General features: G+C 49.4%; 1 protein-coding gene across 1 annotated transcript in view; it reads left to right on the top strand.

Annotated features, from left to right (window-relative positions):
- Positions 1–15,820, top strand: part of CTBP2 (C-terminal binding protein 2) — a 133,717-nt gene extending 117,897 nt beyond the window's left edge. Inside the window, exons 3-10 of the mRNA XM_077784739.1 lie at positions 5,775–5,929; positions 7,451–7,595; positions 9,284–9,490; positions 10,045–10,259; positions 10,638–10,768; positions 11,613–11,740; positions 12,325–12,442; positions 14,009–15,820. Of these exons, the coding sequence (XP_077640865.1) occupies positions 5,775–5,929; positions 7,451–7,595; positions 9,284–9,490; positions 10,045–10,259; positions 10,638–10,768; positions 11,613–11,740; positions 12,325–12,442; positions 14,009–14,189 (1,280 nt within the window). The 3' untranslated portion in view covers positions 14,190–15,820. The remainder of the gene's footprint in view (positions 1–5,774; positions 5,930–7,450; positions 7,596–9,283; positions 9,491–10,044; positions 10,260–10,637; positions 10,769–11,612; positions 11,741–12,324; positions 12,443–14,008) is intronic.
- Positions 15,821–18,372: the final 2,552 nt, after the last annotated feature.

The raw sequence follows: 18,372 nt of genomic DNA, 5'->3' as shown, positions 1-18,372 counted from the left end.
ATTTTCCCTTTCCAGCAGGGCAGGATGGGCCTTGCTGCCTCCTTGCCCATCTCTCTGGAGCTCAGGAGTTTCTCTGAAACACAATTTCCCTCACCAGAGGGGACTGCCATGAGCCTGTGGGTTTTTCCAGTGGGCTGGAAGTTGCCTCCCCTTTACAATCATCTTTTTTCCCCACAGCAGCCCTGGCTGTGAGCCTGGAGCTCCAGCATCAGTTCAAACACCTGGGTTTCCACTGAAGGAAAGGATTCTGCACTCTTCCCCTGGTAGGGTCCTGGCAGCCTCAAAGACACTTTGCTTTTAAAATACAAATCAATCTATCATTATTTATAAAATATATATTTAATGTCACTTCCTAAACATACTCTGTATGACTTCTGTCTGCATAGTACCAAGTGCCTCCAGAGTATTTATAGTTAGAAAAAACAATAAATATCTGTTTGGGGTTTTCCCCCTTCCTTCTAAGAGATAAGATTTGTGTCCTATTTAATTTTTCCATATGCATTCATTATCAGAAGCATTTTTTAACAGGAAAATTGAGTGAAAGAGCATCACTGGTGAGCACATTGGAGGAGGTTGGTCCTCTGGGTCCTGCAGCATCACAGTACTTTCCCAAAATGTCTCCATCCTCACAGAGTCACTCAGTGGCACCTTTGCCACTCACCTTTCTGCTTTCAGGGAGTGGGGACCCCTGAAAGGGCACCTTGGGACCTTGGCTCTCCAGCTTGCAATGCAGAGGTGATGGCTGGGACAGCAAATCTGTGGGGAACTTCAAGTGTTTTAGTAATGCTTTATGCTCAAGAGAAAGATGTGCCTAAATCCCCTTGTCCTGTAGTCAGAGACTGGATTTTAGGGAGACTGACAGATCTTTTGATGTCAGTGGTGCAAGTCAATACCAAGTCCAGGTAATGAACCTTTCTTCTCCTTATTCCTGCCCCCTCCTCCAGTTCCAGGAGTGCCCTGGGCATCCTGCAGGGCGGGCAGGACCCTGTCTGCAGCGGGCTGTGTGTGCCACAGCAAGATGCTGTTGGGAGCAGCAGGATGGTGATGAAAAGGGGGCACAGTAATACTCTGGAGAGGCAATGCTGATGGTGTTGAACAGGACTGAGGTGCAGATTTTTTTCTTATTTCTTGGATGGGGATTGTCTGTAGCTGTTGGTGCTGCTGGCAGTGACAATGGCAACTGGAAAGAGGGAAAAACAACTGCTCCAACAACTGCTCCAAGCCATGCTCTGGAGATGGGGCACTGCACAGGGACTGCCTGCTCTCATTGTCCACATACACAGCAGCAGTGTCCTACATACTCCTGACAGAGTGGGGGCTTGGGATGACAATTATAAGGTCATAAAATATCCTGAGTGGGCAGGGACCCACAGGGATCATTGAATCCAGCCCCTGGCCCTGCACAGACACCCCAACAATCCCACCCTGGGCATCCCTGGGAATGTTGTCCAAACTCCTGGAGCTTTGGCAGCCTCGGGGCCGTGCCCATGCCCTGGGGAGTCTGGGCAGTGCCAGCACCTCTGGGGAAGAACCTTTCCCTAAAATCCAATCTAAACCTCCCTGACACAGCTCCAGCCATTCCCTCAAACAATGACGTTGAGGGTGCTTTTACCTAATTGGGACAAACTGGGCAGGACCAGGAGATGGACGTGTCCAAAAAGATGTGAATCCTGCCAGCAATCAAGTGTCATTTCTGATGCTGAAATTCAGTTGGTTCACACATCAAGAAAGAATTTGGCCCTTGTTTTCTGGGTGCAGCTGAGATCAGCACAGCTCTTGCTTTCCCCAGTGCTTTGTGTTTGTTTTCGAGGTGCTGCTGCTCAAGGCTATCAGCCTTTTTCTGCAGCCACGCTTGCATGGAAAGAAAGGCATGTTTCATTTTTAAGTTGGGAAAAAGGGAAAAAAAAAAAAAAAAAGCCACGCAGACAAAAAAAAACCCAAACAAACATAAAACGCAGTGTGGCACAGATTAAATCCATTTGAGACAACTTGAAAAAAAAAAAAAAAACCGTCATATGTGCAAGTCAATAGGAGGAGGGGAGTGGAAGGGGGAAAAGCAACTGTGACATATACAAACCCTTTAGTGTGCATAGCATAAGATTTTTTGGCTGGCACTCACATGATTTTATTCAAGGGCTGGGAAAGAACTACGATTAGTTAAAAGCTTCGGCAAAGTCTGGAGGGAGTGCTCTGAGGAGTTGGGAGCCGCGCAGAGGTGACTGTAACTCCTCTCGCAATTTCAGACCATTCTTCTGGGGCTCAGGACAAAAGCCTTTTCTTTTCCCTCCGTGTTCAAAGAGACATTTGTCTTGAGATGGTGCAGCTGTGGGCCGCGGGATCGCTTGTTTGAAGATACCCCCTCGTAGACGAAAGGAGAGGCACCGCACTGAAAAGTGGTAGTATTTTATCGTGTGTGGGTCCCCCCCTTCCTCCTCCCTCCCTACTCCTCCACTGCCATGTGTGGTTTTTAATAAGAAGAAGAATGTGGAGGCAACATTTTCCAGGCAAGGGGAAATTTCCTGTTTCTTTTCTGTTTGTTTAATAAAGTGTGTAGTTGACTGTAAAACTGTAGCTACTTGGTTGCGAGCGGGTAATTCAGGCGAGTGTCAGGATCGCTTCTTGATGCACTTTTATATACTGCAGGGCAACATGTTTAAAGCCTTTTTTCCTTATTTCCTTTTTTTTTTTTAATTTTAATGCTGCGTGGCGAAGGCAACTGAGATTAATAAGAATTAGGCAAATGGTTTCTGCTTTTGTTTCGGTGAGATAGTACCAGCCGGCTTGCGGTCACACAAAGGCTGCCATTTAGCAGGGAGCACTCCCTAATTCTCTTGGCAGGGGTGCCATTGGGATCGGATACAAGTGGGTGGCAAAGGGGAGGAGCGGCAGGAAAGGACAAGCAGGCTTTGTGTTATTAAAAATGAAACAAAAGCACTTTATACGCGGGGCTGCGTGCAACAAGCGGCGCTGCCTGTGAACCAGGGTGGAGTTTGAGTTCTCTATGGCTGCAGAACCTTGCTTTTTTGCCTCTTCTTTATTTTTATTTTTTTTTTAATGTTTTTCCCTTTCCTTGTAAAGCCTTGCTCCTCTCCCTCTTTCTTAGCAAGCTCTCCCCACACTGCTGGCCAGGCTCCGCAGGCGGCTGAAAACGCCTTAAAAAAAAAATTATTGAACAATACTTGCCCCAACTTCACAGGAACAGCTGGGGGGGTTCTCAGCAAAAATCAGCTTCAGATGACGTGGGAGGCACCGAAATTGGGAGGCACCAAAATTGGGAGGCACCGAAATTGGGAGGCACCGAAATTGGGAGGCCGAGCTGATCCCAGCCCAGCCCCAAGGAGATCTTTGCAGGGGTGGTGATGCTCATGGTTTACACAGCGTTGTACCCTCAGTTTGGCAGAGCAAAAGGGTTAATGGCTGCGATGTTTTATCACAATTTCGGGAGGAGTGGCTGCTGTTTAATTATTTTCTGATCCATGGCATACCTCGTTGTTAATGAAGCAGTCGCCTGCAGAACAAACGTGCTGTTTGAGCCAGGTGGCTTGGTTTTGTCATCCCAAATGTTGGTTTGGATGTGTTTGTGCAGAGGTAGGGAGGAACCAGGACGGTGGAATGGATGCAGGGTGGTGGAAAGGCTGCGGGAGAGGTGGGCAAGGAAAACAGAGCACGGTTTAAGCTACAAACCTGCCAATGGTTTTCATTAAAATGTAATTTCCATACATTATGCACCTCATCCTGTATTGATTTGCTTCAGAACTTTCCTTGTCGAGCTGAAATAAATTCCCTCCTCGAAGTAGGAGGAACAAGAGCAGTTCCTGTGAGTACCTCACGGGTTCCAGCCACATTCATCCTCAGTCACTGCACTTGAGTGTGTGGGCAAGGGTGACGTGCCTAAGAAGCCTGTGTCATCATGCACAATTACATCCCTAATCCCAAGCAAAGACACAGATGCTGTTTCAAAAAAAGAAAAAGGGAAAAAAAAAAAAAAAAAGCTGTGTTTTGTTTGACTTTCAAAGAAGCTTATGTAAGGGCAGCATAATAAACCTGTTATTTTGGGGCTTGGATTAAATGTCAAAGTTTCAGATAACCTGTGGTTTCATCTTCCACCTGCCACACTCACAGGAAGCCACTCCACCCTCTGTGTGCACCCTGCTCTGCCCTGAGGATGGTCCTGGTCCCTGGTGGGCACTGGGCTCCAAGCCTGGGGACAGGGCTGGTGGCCGCTGGGACTGGCACAACCACGGCCACCTTGGCCCTGCATCAGATTCCTTTTTGTTTGCAGTTGTGGTGTGAGGCTGGCAGGTGATGCTCTAAGCCTTGGAGATCATACACATTAGAAAGCATTTAAGTCAGTGTTATAATTCACTTGCTTGTTAACCTGAGAAAATAATCTAGCTGGGTGCAGTGCTGCCCAGAGGGATTGTGTAAGCACTCGGAGATTTGGGCATGTTTTTATTCTTGCTTATCTGCTTATCACAAGCTTCTTTCCCTTATCCAGATCGTCTCACTGCCTACTGACACACTTGCACTCCCATCTGGATGAAATGCATGCAAACATTATGGATTGTCTCCATACTGGTCTCCAGGAATGGAGACCTCAGTAGGGAAGGGGGAGGGAAGGACCAGTTCCAAAAGCACCCACCTGTAATGCTGAAAACCTTCACTCAGGCCTGCTGGCTGGTTGGTTCTTCATTTCCTTAAGCAGATCCAGTAGCAAAGGAATGGAAAGCCACTAAACCCACTCCATTAAACCTGCCTGTTTCCATGGAGTTATTTTTTCCCATGTCAGATGAGTGTGGCTGTGTGAGTGTAGCAGCAGTGCAGGGTCCCTCCCCAGGACCACGCTCTTGGTGCTCACAGGTCTGGGGTTCATCGCTGTGGCCAGCAGTGCCCATGTCTGTAATCCCCTGGGATATTCCCCCAAAAAATACCCCAAAGCAGCCCCATGGAGTTCCCTCAGTCGAGCCCTGGGCTTGTTCCCCTAACCAGCAAAGCCACTGCATTTAGAGGCCAGACAGATGTTGGCTGGTAGCCCTGGCAGGTTCTTGTGCAGAAGTTGGGTTTGGCAAGGAGAAGCTCTGCTGGAGCTGCTTGTGTGAGGGTTTAGAGACTCAAACCCAGACCCTCCAGCTCCAGCCACCTCATGGTGCAGCAGCAGAAATAAAGCCTCACAGTGTACCCAGAGGACCTGGTCCTCTCACCTGTGCTCTGCCCAAAAAATGCCCGGGCAGCTGAGAAAGGTACCTGAGATATATCATAGGGTCCTAATGTAACAAACACCTATACTGAAAGGGAGGTGTAGAGATTTCTAAGTGACTTGTCACAAAATTAACCAGTTAATCCCCCAACAGAGCAATAAATAGAATATAAAATTCAGCCTTCTGTGGCCCTTGGTGGTGATCAATTCCTTCCTCATCTCAGAGGAGAATGTTGGGATTACAAAGATGAACTTTGCTGTTCCCATGAAACCTTTGGTAGCTGGTAATACATCAGAGTATAACTTCTGTGCTAAAGAGGTTTTCGGTGTCCTGCTCTTCTCGTGATTTTTCAGTAATCCTATCTTTAATGTGATTCTCTGTTTGGATTTGGTTTTTCTGAGGTGGTCAGAATGGTAAAGCCTAACAAAAGAGGGGCAAAACCACAGCTGTGCTCCCAGGGAGCGTTCCAGCCCCTTGGCCAGGCTCCAGCCCTGTTTGCCCTGACCCTGCTGTCACCAGGATGTCACCAGGTGCTGCTGCCCCTCCCTGCCCTGACAGGGACCCCTGTGCCCGCAGGTATCCGCCCGCAGATCATGAACGGCCCCATGCACCCCCGGCCCCTGGTGGCCCTGCTGGACGGCAGGGACTGCACCGTGGAGATGCCCATCCTGAAGGACCTGGCCACCGTGGCCTTCTGTGACGCACAATCCACTCAGGAGATTCACGAGAAGGTACCGGGGGAGCTGGGCGGGCTGGGGGCAGCGGGGGCTGGCCTTGCTCTTCCACATCTTCAAAGAACCTTCCAGGGCCTGAAAGGGATCCAGGAGAGCTGCAGAGGGATGGGGACGAGGGAGGGACAGGACACAGGGAATGGCTCCCACTGACAGAGGGCAGGGATGGATGGGAGATTGGGAATTGGGAATTGTTCCCTGGCAGGGTGGGCAGCCCTGGCACAAGGTGCCCAGAGCAGCTGTGGCTGCCCCTGGATCCCTGGCAGTGCCCAAGGCCAGGTTGGAGAGGGCTTGGAGCATCCTGGGACAGTGGAAAGTGTCCCTGCCATGACAGGGGTGTGGAAAAATGAGCTCTCTTCCAACCCAAACCAGTCTGTGATTGATTTTTGAGCAGAAAGTGTACAAAGCTGCACTTTGAGTCAATCAGCAGATAACACCAACAGAACCCACTGCAGATTAAAATTCATTCAGGCTGTTTTAGAAACCAGATGTTATTTTGGAAAAAAAAAAGTCACTTTATCTCTTTATCAGGTTTTTCACATCAATGTTCTTAACATTTCTCATGTTTTTTGAAGCCTGTGGAGCTGCTGCTGTGTCTTTGCTGACTCCATCCCAGCTGCAGCTGGTGGGTCTTCACAGGTGCTCAGTGCACCTCCAGTAGCTCCTCCCTCTCCAGAGGGAGTGGAGGAGGTTTGGGAATCATTCAGGCAGATCCATGCAGTGTTTCTGCTTGGAACCTCAACTACATGTTGAGATTCCCATGAAAATATTATTTTAGATACCTCAAATGAGGTTTGAAATTATCAGAAATCATTTCCAGGATCTAGGAAAGAGGAATACAAATAGCATCAGTGCTGGTTTTTGCAGATTTTAAATCTGGGAAAAGAAGAATGGGAGTTTTTTGTGAGACATTAATAGGTGAGCCAGGCTTAAGGGGGGGTTTGGATGGGTCTTGGGTTTTTGGAGCACTGAGGTAGCTTGTGACAAGGACAAATAAAGGTCTGGATCTTCACTGAAGGGGCAAAGCCCAGCCCTGTGTGACTGTGCAGCCTCTGCAGAGGTTCTCAGGTCCCCTTGAGAAGAGCCAGGAGAGGCAGATGTGACTGGTGTGGCCAGGGTTTCACATGCACAAGGAGGGTGAGGTGTTACAAATGTCACACAGTCCTGTTCAACCCCAAGAGACACTGCTGCAACACCCAATTCCTTTCCAAAAGCAGAATTACTGCTGCTTGGAAGCAGAGGGGTTTGCAGATAACCAACTGGAAAAGGGACCAGGTGAGAGACAAACGTGGTTTTCATCTGCCTGGTCTGCTCAGGTGTAACATCATAATTCTCAGACATTCACCAAATCCAATGCCAAAGCTGTTGGTGGGTCACACCCCTGCAGGGTTTGGTGACACCTGGCTCAGAGAGCAGGTCAGCAGTGAAAATGTGCAACTCACTGGGTCATATTCCTGATTCCTGAGCTGCAGGTGTCCCCCCAGGTGTGCTGGTGGCTCCTGACTGCTGTGTTTGTTGCAGGTGTTGAATGAAGCTGTGGGGGCCATGATGTACCACACCATCACCCTGACCCGGGAGGACCTGGAGAAGTTCAAGGCCTTGCGGGTCATCGTCCGAATAGGCAGCGGCTACGACAACATCGACATCAAAGCTGCTGGGGAGCTTGGTAGGTCCCAGCTCACACCCTGACTTCCTCCCCTGGCCTTCCAATCCTTTAAAATCAGCACAAGGATCTGCTGCTTCCCTGGGACCCTGCTGGTGCAGCAGAGTTCCAGGCAAGGCCTCCATTCAGCCCCTAAAATTACAGGTGCAGTTCACAGAGATTCTTTTGCACACAGAGAATGTTATGACAAGAAAACTTGACCATGAAGTGAATAAAACTGCTTATGGTAACTTGTCAGACTAGGAACAAAATCCACTGTTTTAGACATTGATAAAAATCTTTTTTTATGTGATATTTTATACAAGAACACTTCAAGATGTGTTATTAGATGTGACTGATTTTAACAAAACCTATTAGATTTGTATCAACTAGTTGCATGTTATATTCATAGTCTTTTGTGAATCACTGCCTTTTGTTTTTAAAGATGGCCTGTTTTGAGCCTTTGTGCAGTTTTAGAAGGCAGCTTTTGGGTTCATATCATGTTAAATTTGGCCTGTCTGAATCCCTCATTCCTGCACTGTTCTGAGTTCCAGGTGCCCCTCATACAGCTGGATATTTGAATGGCTGTTCTATTTCTGGCACAGGAGAGTTGATACAGCTTTAGAAAAATTGGAGGAAGGGTGTTTTATTAGATTTTGTTAAGCAAGATCAGTCTCTTGATCTGAGCTGGTTCTGTGAGTCATGCTTGCTCCACTGGGAAGGCTCTGTGTTGGATGGTGGAGCAGGAATTGTGTGTTGGGTTGTTGCCACCTCCTTTGCCATCTCATCAGAGGTGCCTCAGGAACTTGAAAAGGGCTTTTAGCGTGGATTGCCAAAAATAGGGAGGGTCATGTTGTAAGACACTGTTGGGGCCACCCAGTTTCCATACTGGTTTGGGTGGTCACAGAGACTTCTGGCTGCACACCCCCAGCTCCAGGAGCTTAATTGTAACGCTGGTTTTAACAACTGAGTTACAACAGGCTTTACTCACCTGATCCCAAGATTCAGTCTGTGGAGCAGCCCTGCAGTGCTGTTTGGGATATGTTGTATTAAGGGTTATCTCTGGGGAAGTGAAGAATAACAGCCATTCCACCTGAGCCGTTTTACAGAGATAATTGCGATAAGAGAGTCTCAAATAGTCATTCCTAAAAAAAGCAATTCTCAATATAGTGAATTGTTTTCTTTTTTCAAGAGGAGAACAGTGTCTCCTCAGTGTAATGGTTTCCTCATGTTTTTAACTCTTATTGTTATTATCCATTATAACAATGTTCTGAGGCTTTGAACATCAGGAAGGAAAAGATATAACGAATAAAGTAATGGGATACTGCAGCATAATCCTTCTTTTTTTTACTTGGCAAATTGGGTGGCCAAATGATGTGGTTTCGAGTAGAAAATGTAATGACTCCCCACAAATGTAGCGTAAAGTTTAATTGGTATTGCTTTCCATAAGGTGGTTTTTAAACCGTGCAGTCAGTCAGTGACCGGGGCCAAAACAACGGTGCCAGGGCTGGGCTGGGCACCAGAAAAGGCACCCCCAGAATGGGGTGATGGGGTTGAACCATCATCTCTGGGTGTTCAAGGGGCACGGAGCGAACACCAGCGTAAGGAGCTTGTGGGAAGGGCAGCTGGGAGTCATGCCAGTCCATCAGGAGGGACAGGAGCGGGCAGGGCTGGCACTGGGCAGGGCTGTGACCCGTGTGTGGCCTCCGCAGGGATCGCCGTCTGCAACATCCCCTCGGCCGCCGTGGAGGAGACGGCCGACTCCACCGTGTGCCACGTGCTGAACCTGTACCGGCGGAACACGTGGCTGTACCAGGCGCTGCGCGAGGGCACGCGCGTGCAGAGCGTGGAGCAGATCCGCGAGGTGGCCTCGGGAGCCGCCCGCATCCGCGGCGAGACGCTCGGCCTCATCGGCTTCGGTGCGTGCGGCTCCCGGGGGGCTGCGCGCTGCCCTGGGCAGGGCCCAGGAGGAGCGTTTGCAAAAGCAGAGCCACCGCAGCGGGTCGGTGTGGAACGGAGAGAACATCTCACGTGGGTTTTTGGGGAAGGGGTTGGTTTTGAGCTGTGGTTGAGTCCTTGGAGGAGCACTGGTGAAACACAGTGGTGATTTAGAGGGACCGCAATTCTAGAGGTAGTGCTGCTGTCCTCTCCCAAAAACACCCCGTCCCTGAGCCACAGCTACACCAACCCAGCCTTCCTGAGCCACTCTGGCCTGCACAGTGGCAGGGCTGTGTAACACAAACCTTAAGTTCAGCCACAGCTGTAGAGTTCCACCGTTAGAGGTGGCATCAGCTAACATGCTGATACGAGCTCATATGAGCATGTTTAAATGGGGAAACTGAGGCAAGGCAAGGGAATGCTCGGGAAGCCCAGCAGCCCCCAGGGGACATCCTCAGGTCCTGCTGGGATCTCAGCCTCATGGACAGAGGGGATTTGGCTCAGTTAACTCCCCTGTCCCTTCCCTTCGGCACAGGTCGCACTGCGCAGGCGGTCGCGGTCCGAGCCAAGGCCTTTGGCTTCAACGTGATCTTCTATGACCCGTACCTGCAGGACGGCATCGAGCGCTCCCTGGGCGTCCAGCGGGTCTACACCCTGCAGGACCTGCTCTACCAGAGCGACTGCGTCTCCTTGCACTGCAACCTCAACGAACACAACCACCACCTTATCAACGACTTCACGATTAAGCAGGTAACTCATGCGCCTCACCTGCATGGCCGAGGAGAGCTTTGGTGGGCAGGAGCTGGCCACAGATCCCTCAGCTCCAAGAGCTGCCTGCACCCAGCTGTGTCTCCCCTCTGTGTTTAGGGGGAGCAGTGTCCTGCCAGGTAAATAATCCCTATTCCTGTGGTGCAGAGGTGATGGCAACGGTGAGTTTTGTTTGCCAACACCATCCAGAGGTGGAGATCCCATGGAAAACCCATGTGCAGCAGGATGGGGGTTGCTGTGGGGCTGGAGCACAAAAAGCAGGATGCTGCCACAGATGGAGGCAGCGTCCCAGGGTGGGGGGTGAGGGCGGGATGGGGTCGGTGTGCCCAGCTGACCATCATCCCTCTCTGGGCGTGGCAGATGAGGCAGGGGGCGTTCCTGGTGAACACGGCCCGCGGGGGGCTGGTGGACGAGAAGGCCTTAACCCAAGCGCTGAAGGAGGGCCGGATACGAGGGGCCGCGCTCGACGTGCACGAGTCGGAACCGTTCAGGTAAAGCCGCTGCCACCCTGGGGTGGCATCGGTGCCACCGTCTGCCGTGGCACGGCCGGGGGTACCCAGCACCCACGGAGTGTCAGTGTCCCTGGTGACACTGCCCGGCACAGGGGGACAGTCCTGCTGTTGTCACCTTGTAGTCCTGCACTGGGGTTGTGTGCACAAGGGGACACTGGGAGCTTGGAACAAGAACCCAGCCTGTGTTTAGAAAAAGCCCCAGAATATTCTCTAGTCCTTGAGGACAAATTCACTGCACTTGGTGCTGGGCATTTTTGCCTTCAGCCTCTGAAGGGCTGGGTTGTAACTGAGAGTGCAGCTTCTCTCATCACAGACATACTTAAAGAACAAAATGTGTGCTCCTACACAAGGGGAACCCCAGTGTCCACCCTTCCCATCCTGTGTGGACCCACAGCCTGTCCCTTCATCCCCACACTGCTGCAGACACCCCAAACATTATTCCCATGGGAGCATTAAGCCCAACCACTCCATGGGTTGATATTTAAGCTCTTTTTTGGTGCATTTTCAGAAGCTGCATTTTCTGAGCCCTGCACAGAAGCTGTGCTTCCTCCCCAGGACTTCTGTGGCCATTTTGGGCTGGTAGGACCATCAGGCCAGGGAATCACGGAATGATTTGGGCTGGAAGGCACCTTAAAGCTCATCTAGCTCCAATTCTTTGCTGTGGGCAGGGACACCTTTCACAAGAGCAGGTTCATCCAAGCCCCATCCAGGCTGGCCTTGGAAGGGGTGTTGCATATGCAGAGGGCAGGCCACAAACCTTTTGCTGTTCATCTTTCATTCTTCATTTTAACATTGATTACTGTTTGTTTTCCCCTGCTCCCAGTTTTGCTCAAGGCCCATTGAAAGATGCTCCCAACCTGATCTGCACCCCACACACAGCCTGGTACAGCGAGCAGGCATCCCTAGAGATGAGGGAAGCTGCTGCCACCGAGATCCGACGTGCGATCACAGGTACCCAGCCCCTGGGACACTGGGCTTGGCTCCCTGGGTGCCAGAAACAGGGATTCACCCTGCCCATGGGAAAGGGATCTAACCCCAGTTTGCTTCCCAGTAAAGAGCTGAGAACCCAAAGTTCCCTGTTTGGTTGTGACTGGGTGACAGGTTTTGTGTTGGTCTTGTTTTTTTAATGAACGGGTAAATACTGGTGTCTGTGGCTGGGAAGAACAGGAGAAGGAAGCAGTAATTGCTGCCCCTGTTTCTGGTGCTAACCCACACAGTGGTGCAGACACAGCACTGCATTCCAAAACGGAATCCCAAGGTGGTGGGCACAATATTCCAGCAAAAGAGCTCTTCTCTTGTCCTGAAAATCACCCTCAAGGGAACAGCTCCTCTAAAAGCCAAGTGTTGGGAGTGAGGGTGGGAAACTGGTCTCCAACCCTGCACCCAGGACAGCCAAAGCATCCTCCTGAAACAAGGAACGTGGGATGTTTTTTCCTCCCATCCTTTACACGGACAGACACAGTGAAATTTTAAGCATTGCAGCTCGTTAGAGGGTGATGAGGCTGACACAGACTCACCTTCCTCACCAACTCCAGGGCGCATCCCAGAGAGCCTACGGAACTGCGTGAATAAGGAATTCTTTGTCACGACGGCTCCGTGGTCAGTAATAGACCAGCAGGCGATTCATCCCGAGCTCAATGGTGCCACGTACAGGTGAGCGGGAGAACGGGAACACCGGGAGAACGGGAACACCGGGACATCGGGAGAACGGGAACACCGGGACACCGGGAGAACGGGAACACCGGGAGAACGGGACACCGGGAGAACGGGACACCGGGAGAACGGGAACACCGGGGCACCGGGAGCACCGCGGCCGCTGGCACGGCGCGGGTGGGGCAGCAGGGTGGGCACTGGTGTACCCGGCCGCTGTCACCCCTCCCTGGGGACCAGCACTCACAGCTCGGGGGCTGCTGATGGGGTCGAGCCAGCCCCAGAGGGTGGGTAAAGCCTCCCTTCCCAGAGCCTGCATCCCTGCGGGCTGGGAGTGACTGGGCAGCGGCTCTGGAAGAGGCAGGAGCCCCCCAGATCCCCCCAGAAGCTGATGTGACTTCTGAACTGCAGCAGCAGCTCTGCTCCTGTCTGTGACCAGCCTCTGTGAGCCAGGCCCAGCTCTGGGGTTAATGAGCCAGGGGAAAAACTCCAAGTGCAGGGCTGTAGTCAGGTGGCCCAATTCCCACCTAATCCAGATTAGGGGTCACTTACTGCTCTGTTTAGATGGCTCCAAGTATGCTGGTAGGAGACATTGGGCTCAAGGAGCTGGAGCATGGGCTCATTCAGGGTATCACCACTGCCAAAAATACTCTGAGCTACAAAATACCCTGCAGGGCACATCAGGTCATGTCAGGCAGAGCCAAGCCAGAGTTACCCAGCAGCAGAGCCCTGAGACAGCTCCTGGCAGCAGTGAAGGCTCCCTCTGACCACCAGAACTTCCAAACCCTGTTCCCACTCTTGTTCCCAAACACGTGGGCAGTGCAGCTCTGAGGACAAGCCTTGGCTTCCCAGCCTGACCTGTCTGCAGGGAGCTTCAGCCTGGCTCAGCTCCCTGGAGCTGCAGCCCTGGGGCCCCTGGAAGCTGGCTCAGCTCACCACCTTCATGGGCAGGTAAAACTCCCTCCCAGCTTCCCAGTCCACCTTGAAGTGGGAGGCCTCAGGCCTCACATGGCCACAGCTCCACATGGTTTTGTCCTCGTTGCTCCCACATCGCACTGAAGAAATTATTATTATTCTCCTTTTCCAAACTCACTGTTGTTTATTGGAATGTGTGTAATTGCTCTTGGAAGTTAGATTAGATCTGATCCCATCTTTTGAGCTGTGCTGTTCCACAAGGAAGATGCAGCTCCAGGAAGTATTTACAAACCAGGTGTAGGTGTTCAAGGCATTCACACACAGGGATGATGGGGTCAGCACACCAGCATTTGGAGTTTCAGAGAGCGTTCCAGATGGTTCCTTACCCAAATTTCCAAAGGAGAAAGGCTCCCCAGTGGTGCAGGAGGCTGTGAGAAGGCACAGAACAAGCTGCAGTCCTGATGGTGTAGCAGAGAACACTTAGCCAAGGCACAGCAGTTAATGTTTAACTCTGAGCCCTCCGTTGTAACTTAAAAGGAAAAGCAAACCTGGCTCCAGGAGGGAAGGGGATCTCTGTGCTGAGTTTTCTCCACAGTGGTGCTGTGTGATGAGCTGTGCTGTGACAAACCTGCCTCTCTGTGTCCCCTCTGCTAGGTATCCCCCTGGGATGGTGAGTGTGGCACCAGGAGGAATCCCAGCAGCTATGGAGGGCATCATTCCCGGAGGCATCCCTGTTACCCACAACCTTCCCACAGTGGCACACCCGTCCCAAGCTCCATCGCCCAACCAGCCCACAAAACACGGCGACAACAGGGAACATCCCAACGAGCAATAGCAGATAATTTAAAAACCATTCCATAAACTTAGGACCAAGAGACATTGGAAAAGAAGTTATACATGAACTAAAAAGAGAAGAATTTGATACGAAATTTGTAATGCTGATTTTGGACAGAAGCATCATTGATGTTCCAGTGTTCCCGACAAAGTGACAGCAGCCAAGACTGGGGAGAAGCCCTGGAGAAGTCACCTGCTCCCTGCAGTGCTGAAAACTAAGATGTGATACATTAATGAGCAACTTCTGTTATTGTGTGTCGAGTTTCCTTCATCTGTGCATCAATCACATGAATAAAAATAATTTCTTTTCACCCCCTCAGCTCCTTGGGAAGGACAGGGCTCCTGCACTGTGTCCAGGCCACTGAATTAAGCCATCTTTACAGAGTTAACAAGAAACCATTGTGTGGCTTCAGCCCTTTCCTTTCTCTTGCATCTGGTGACCTCTCCTAACAGGGGGCAGCAGTCCTGGCTTAGAAGTGGAAGGAAAAAAGAAAGAAAATGCTCCTCCTCCTCCTTTTTGCAGTGGCCAGTGCCGTGTAACAGAAGTTCTCCCGCCAGGTCTAAGTTCCAGCCATTCCAGCCGGGATGTGTGGGATGGGAAGGGCAGAAAGAGCTCCTGGCAGCGACCACTGCCCTCCCAGCTAAGGAAAACCAAACTGCCAGTCTCTCCTCTGCCCAATACACTGAATAAAGTAGCTGTGCATCCACCTATGCCCTGCAATGATGCAAGAAAAAATAAAGAAGAAAAAAGAAAAAAAAAAAAGGAAAAAAAAAAAAAAAGAAAGTATTAAGTTTCACACACTTATTTGTACTCAGATATATTTTCTCAGTTTTAAATCTGCAGCTATTTTATCAAGTGGAAAAAGTCTTGAGCTGGAAAGGGTTCAAGAATAATGTTGCATTTCCTTATGTCTCAGGAAACACTTTTTATGGTAACTTGTCAGACTGTCTATGAACAAAATCCACTTTTTTAGACATTGATAAAAGTCTTCTTTTCTTCACGTGATATTTTATACAAGAACACTTCAAGATGTGTTATTAGATGTGACTGATTTTAACAAATCCTATTAGATTTGTATCAACTAGTTACATGTTATATTCATAGTCTTTTGTGAATCACCGCCTTTTGTTTTTAAAGATGGCCTGTTTTGAGCCTTTGTATGGGTACATTCCTGTTTCTGTGACAAAAAAAAAAAAAAAAAAAGAAATCTTGAGCTGTCCCAAACAGACAAAAAAGAAACCAATGGCTATCAGTATGTTTTGGTTTAGTGTGTTACCGTTACTGTATTTGTTTATTGTAAAGGTGGACATTTAGCGTTCAGTGCAGTTTTCAATAAAAAGTGATAAAATTTCTATAATTTCTGAAAGGCAAGAGCTCTGCTGCAATCTGGGGCTTGGAGACACTGAGAGGTAACCATAAGGTACAGAAACATCATTCTGGTCACACTTGGTGAATATTTACAGTGCAGTGGGAGGGGAAGGTTCCTTCCAACTCAGACTGTTCTGTGATGAAGAGATCACTGTGGGCTATAAGTACAAAGGCAGCTACAACTCAAACAACGTTTTCTGTACATTCTCAAGAGCTAAAGCATTATCAAACCATTGGAAAATAAAGCCAAAAAGTGCTCAAGAGGTGCTGCTGGCTTTGAGCCTTATTGGGCAAAAGGCCTGTCTGTCCTTGTTTCTACCCTTTTCCCACTGTGTCCACGTGCCACACACATGGAGTTAGATGGGGGCTAAAAAAAGCTGAAACCAAAGTGTCCAAGTTACAAAACTCTGTATTTTGTTCACTTAAACTGAAAACTTGGTTACCAGCCTCAAACATCCAAACAAGAGGTCACCTTTTCACAGAGTAATTGCTTCTTGTCAGTGCTCAGCACAGCCCAGCAGTGAATTATCCGTGACCTCTGTGAGAAACTGGGATAAAACAGGTCAGATACAGGGGTAGTATTTGAGAGACACCAAAATGACCATCAAAACCAAGAGGAAAACATTTCATCGATGTTAAAGTTTAGAGTTGTTTTAAAATAAACGAGCCCTGGTACTTTGTTTGTCAATAATCCGGTCCCTCCCTGCGCCGCAGGATCCGTGTGTCAGCAGTGACTCCGAGCTCAGAAAATGCTGGAGCTTCCATCCAACACCCAACTTCCCTTTCAGCCAAAACCAAGGTCAGAAGTGCCACAAGCTCAACAGGAGCAGAGATTAAGCCATCCCAAAGGTTACAAAGTGCCTGCAGGGAGAACACCAGCAAAACATGCAAAGATTGGAGCTGTGGAAGCAGAAGGGGAAGAATATCATCACAGCTGGGAGATGCCAGAGCACCAGGAGCTGCAGCTCTCAAATGGGAAATTAATAGTTGCTGCTGAAAGTTTGTGGCTGACAGAGCCATGCTGCTGTTGTCCCACTCAGGAAAAGCAGACAGGAAGGCTCTCCTGGGATAATCATCTCTGTCTCCAGGGAGAACTCCAGAGATGTCAAAGGAGCTGTCAAAACAAGCAGCTTCAAGGTGACAAACACTACATAAAACCTTTAAAAAAGGTATTAGGGAAGTTACTGAATAAAAGGGGAAGAAAGGAAAAGCAGAAATTAAAGTCTCCACACATAGAAATCAACCTGGGTAATGGAGGAAGTGCAACTCAGGAGTATTTGCCATAAGCCATGCAGCAGAACTTTGGAAGAATCCAGAATTACTAAATTTTAATATATTAAAACCAAAAGAAATACAGGGATTTTCACTGAGGAAGTCATAAATAAAACCAGAAAAAAATCCTGACCAGCTGTAAAGGAGGTAGCAATGAAAAGCTAAATTCTGTGCTAGGAAAGCAGGTGCTGCTGTGAGCGATATATGAGGAAAATAACATTGAGAAACCCAATTTTTTATATATATTTTCATGGCTGAAAGTGCAGAACTTGCTGATAAGCTGCAGGGGAGTGTGTACAGATTAATCTCAGTGCCTGTAAACTTTCAGGTGGTGACTGAGGAGCCACTGACATACACTGACTGCGGTGCGAGCACGAAGCCGGGGGTTGCAGCTCTTTAATCTACAAGTACAGGAGGTTTGGATTACTCTGATTCTGGAAAAGACACTTCACCAGTTCCCAAAGGGCCTGTGAAGCACGTGAACCTGAACAGACCATTGTACAGCACATCAGAACAAAACAATAATGATCAAGGAAGCCAAGGGATCCAAAGTACCAGGACTGTCCTGTCGGAGCAGTGGGAAATTCATTGGTGTATGCTTTTGGGAAGAGCAGAACTGAGCACGGGGCAGGGCTGGGGGACGGGCACAATGCAGGCTGCCCATGGACAGCAGGGCAGGAGAGCTGGGCCAGTTTGGCTCAAGGTAGACTTTCACATTGGTAATTCTCCCCGTGGGACAAGGAAGGTTTGCTGCCGTGAACAAAGGGCCGAAAGAACATGGGTGGGAGGTGAAAACCCCTCGGCATCCTCCGAGCAGCCCATGGAATCAGGGGATCTTCCTTCTGTCCACAGGGCAGATCATCAGGAGCAGGCTGGGATCTGAAGTTACAGGTCTGGCTGAGTTAGGACCCCCTGGTCACAGCACTGCACATGAACCACTCCAGGCACGGTGCACGGAAATCCTCATCCCAGCTTACCCTGCATTCCGCTCCCCTGACAGAACAGCTTTACTAGACAAGGTATAAAAGGATTCCACTGCAAGGTAAGGATAAAAAAAATCCCAATTTAGAAAGGGAACCTGAACAAGGACCGTGTGCTCCTGAAGAACCCCTGTAGTACCCGGGGTTGAGTGGTGAATTTGGGTCACTCACACATGGCAGAGCAGCGTTCATCCTTCACCTGGAAATCTGGGCACGCACCAAGCAGAGGAAATCTAATGGCCAAAAAAGGTGAAGACATAATAAACCTCAGTGGAATCTAGGACGGGAGAATTGCAAAATTAATACAGTACTTCATGATTTCTTTTCTTTTGGTGTCGTCACCAAGTTTCTGTAGGAGCTGTGCACGTTTCAACACCATCTAAGCAGCATTTGGAAGAAAAAGCAGCAACTTCCTCAGGGTTTCCATAGCTCTGAACTACACAAAAATAGGTGCTATGGGGCTTCTTTCCAAATTCTAATTAAAACAATTTCATCTACTGCAAAATTTCTTATTCAACCACCACACCATCAAAAGTGCTTTTCAAGACAACCTGATCTGCACT

The sequence above is a fragment of the Lonchura striata genome, chromosome 7 (assembly GCF_046129695.1).
Source record: "Lonchura striata isolate bLonStr1 chromosome 7, bLonStr1.mat, whole genome shotgun sequence".
Classification (NCBI taxonomy): Eukaryota; Metazoa; Chordata; class Aves; order Passeriformes; family Estrildidae; genus Lonchura; species Lonchura striata.
This window is presented reverse-complemented; position numbering and strand designations above follow the sequence as displayed.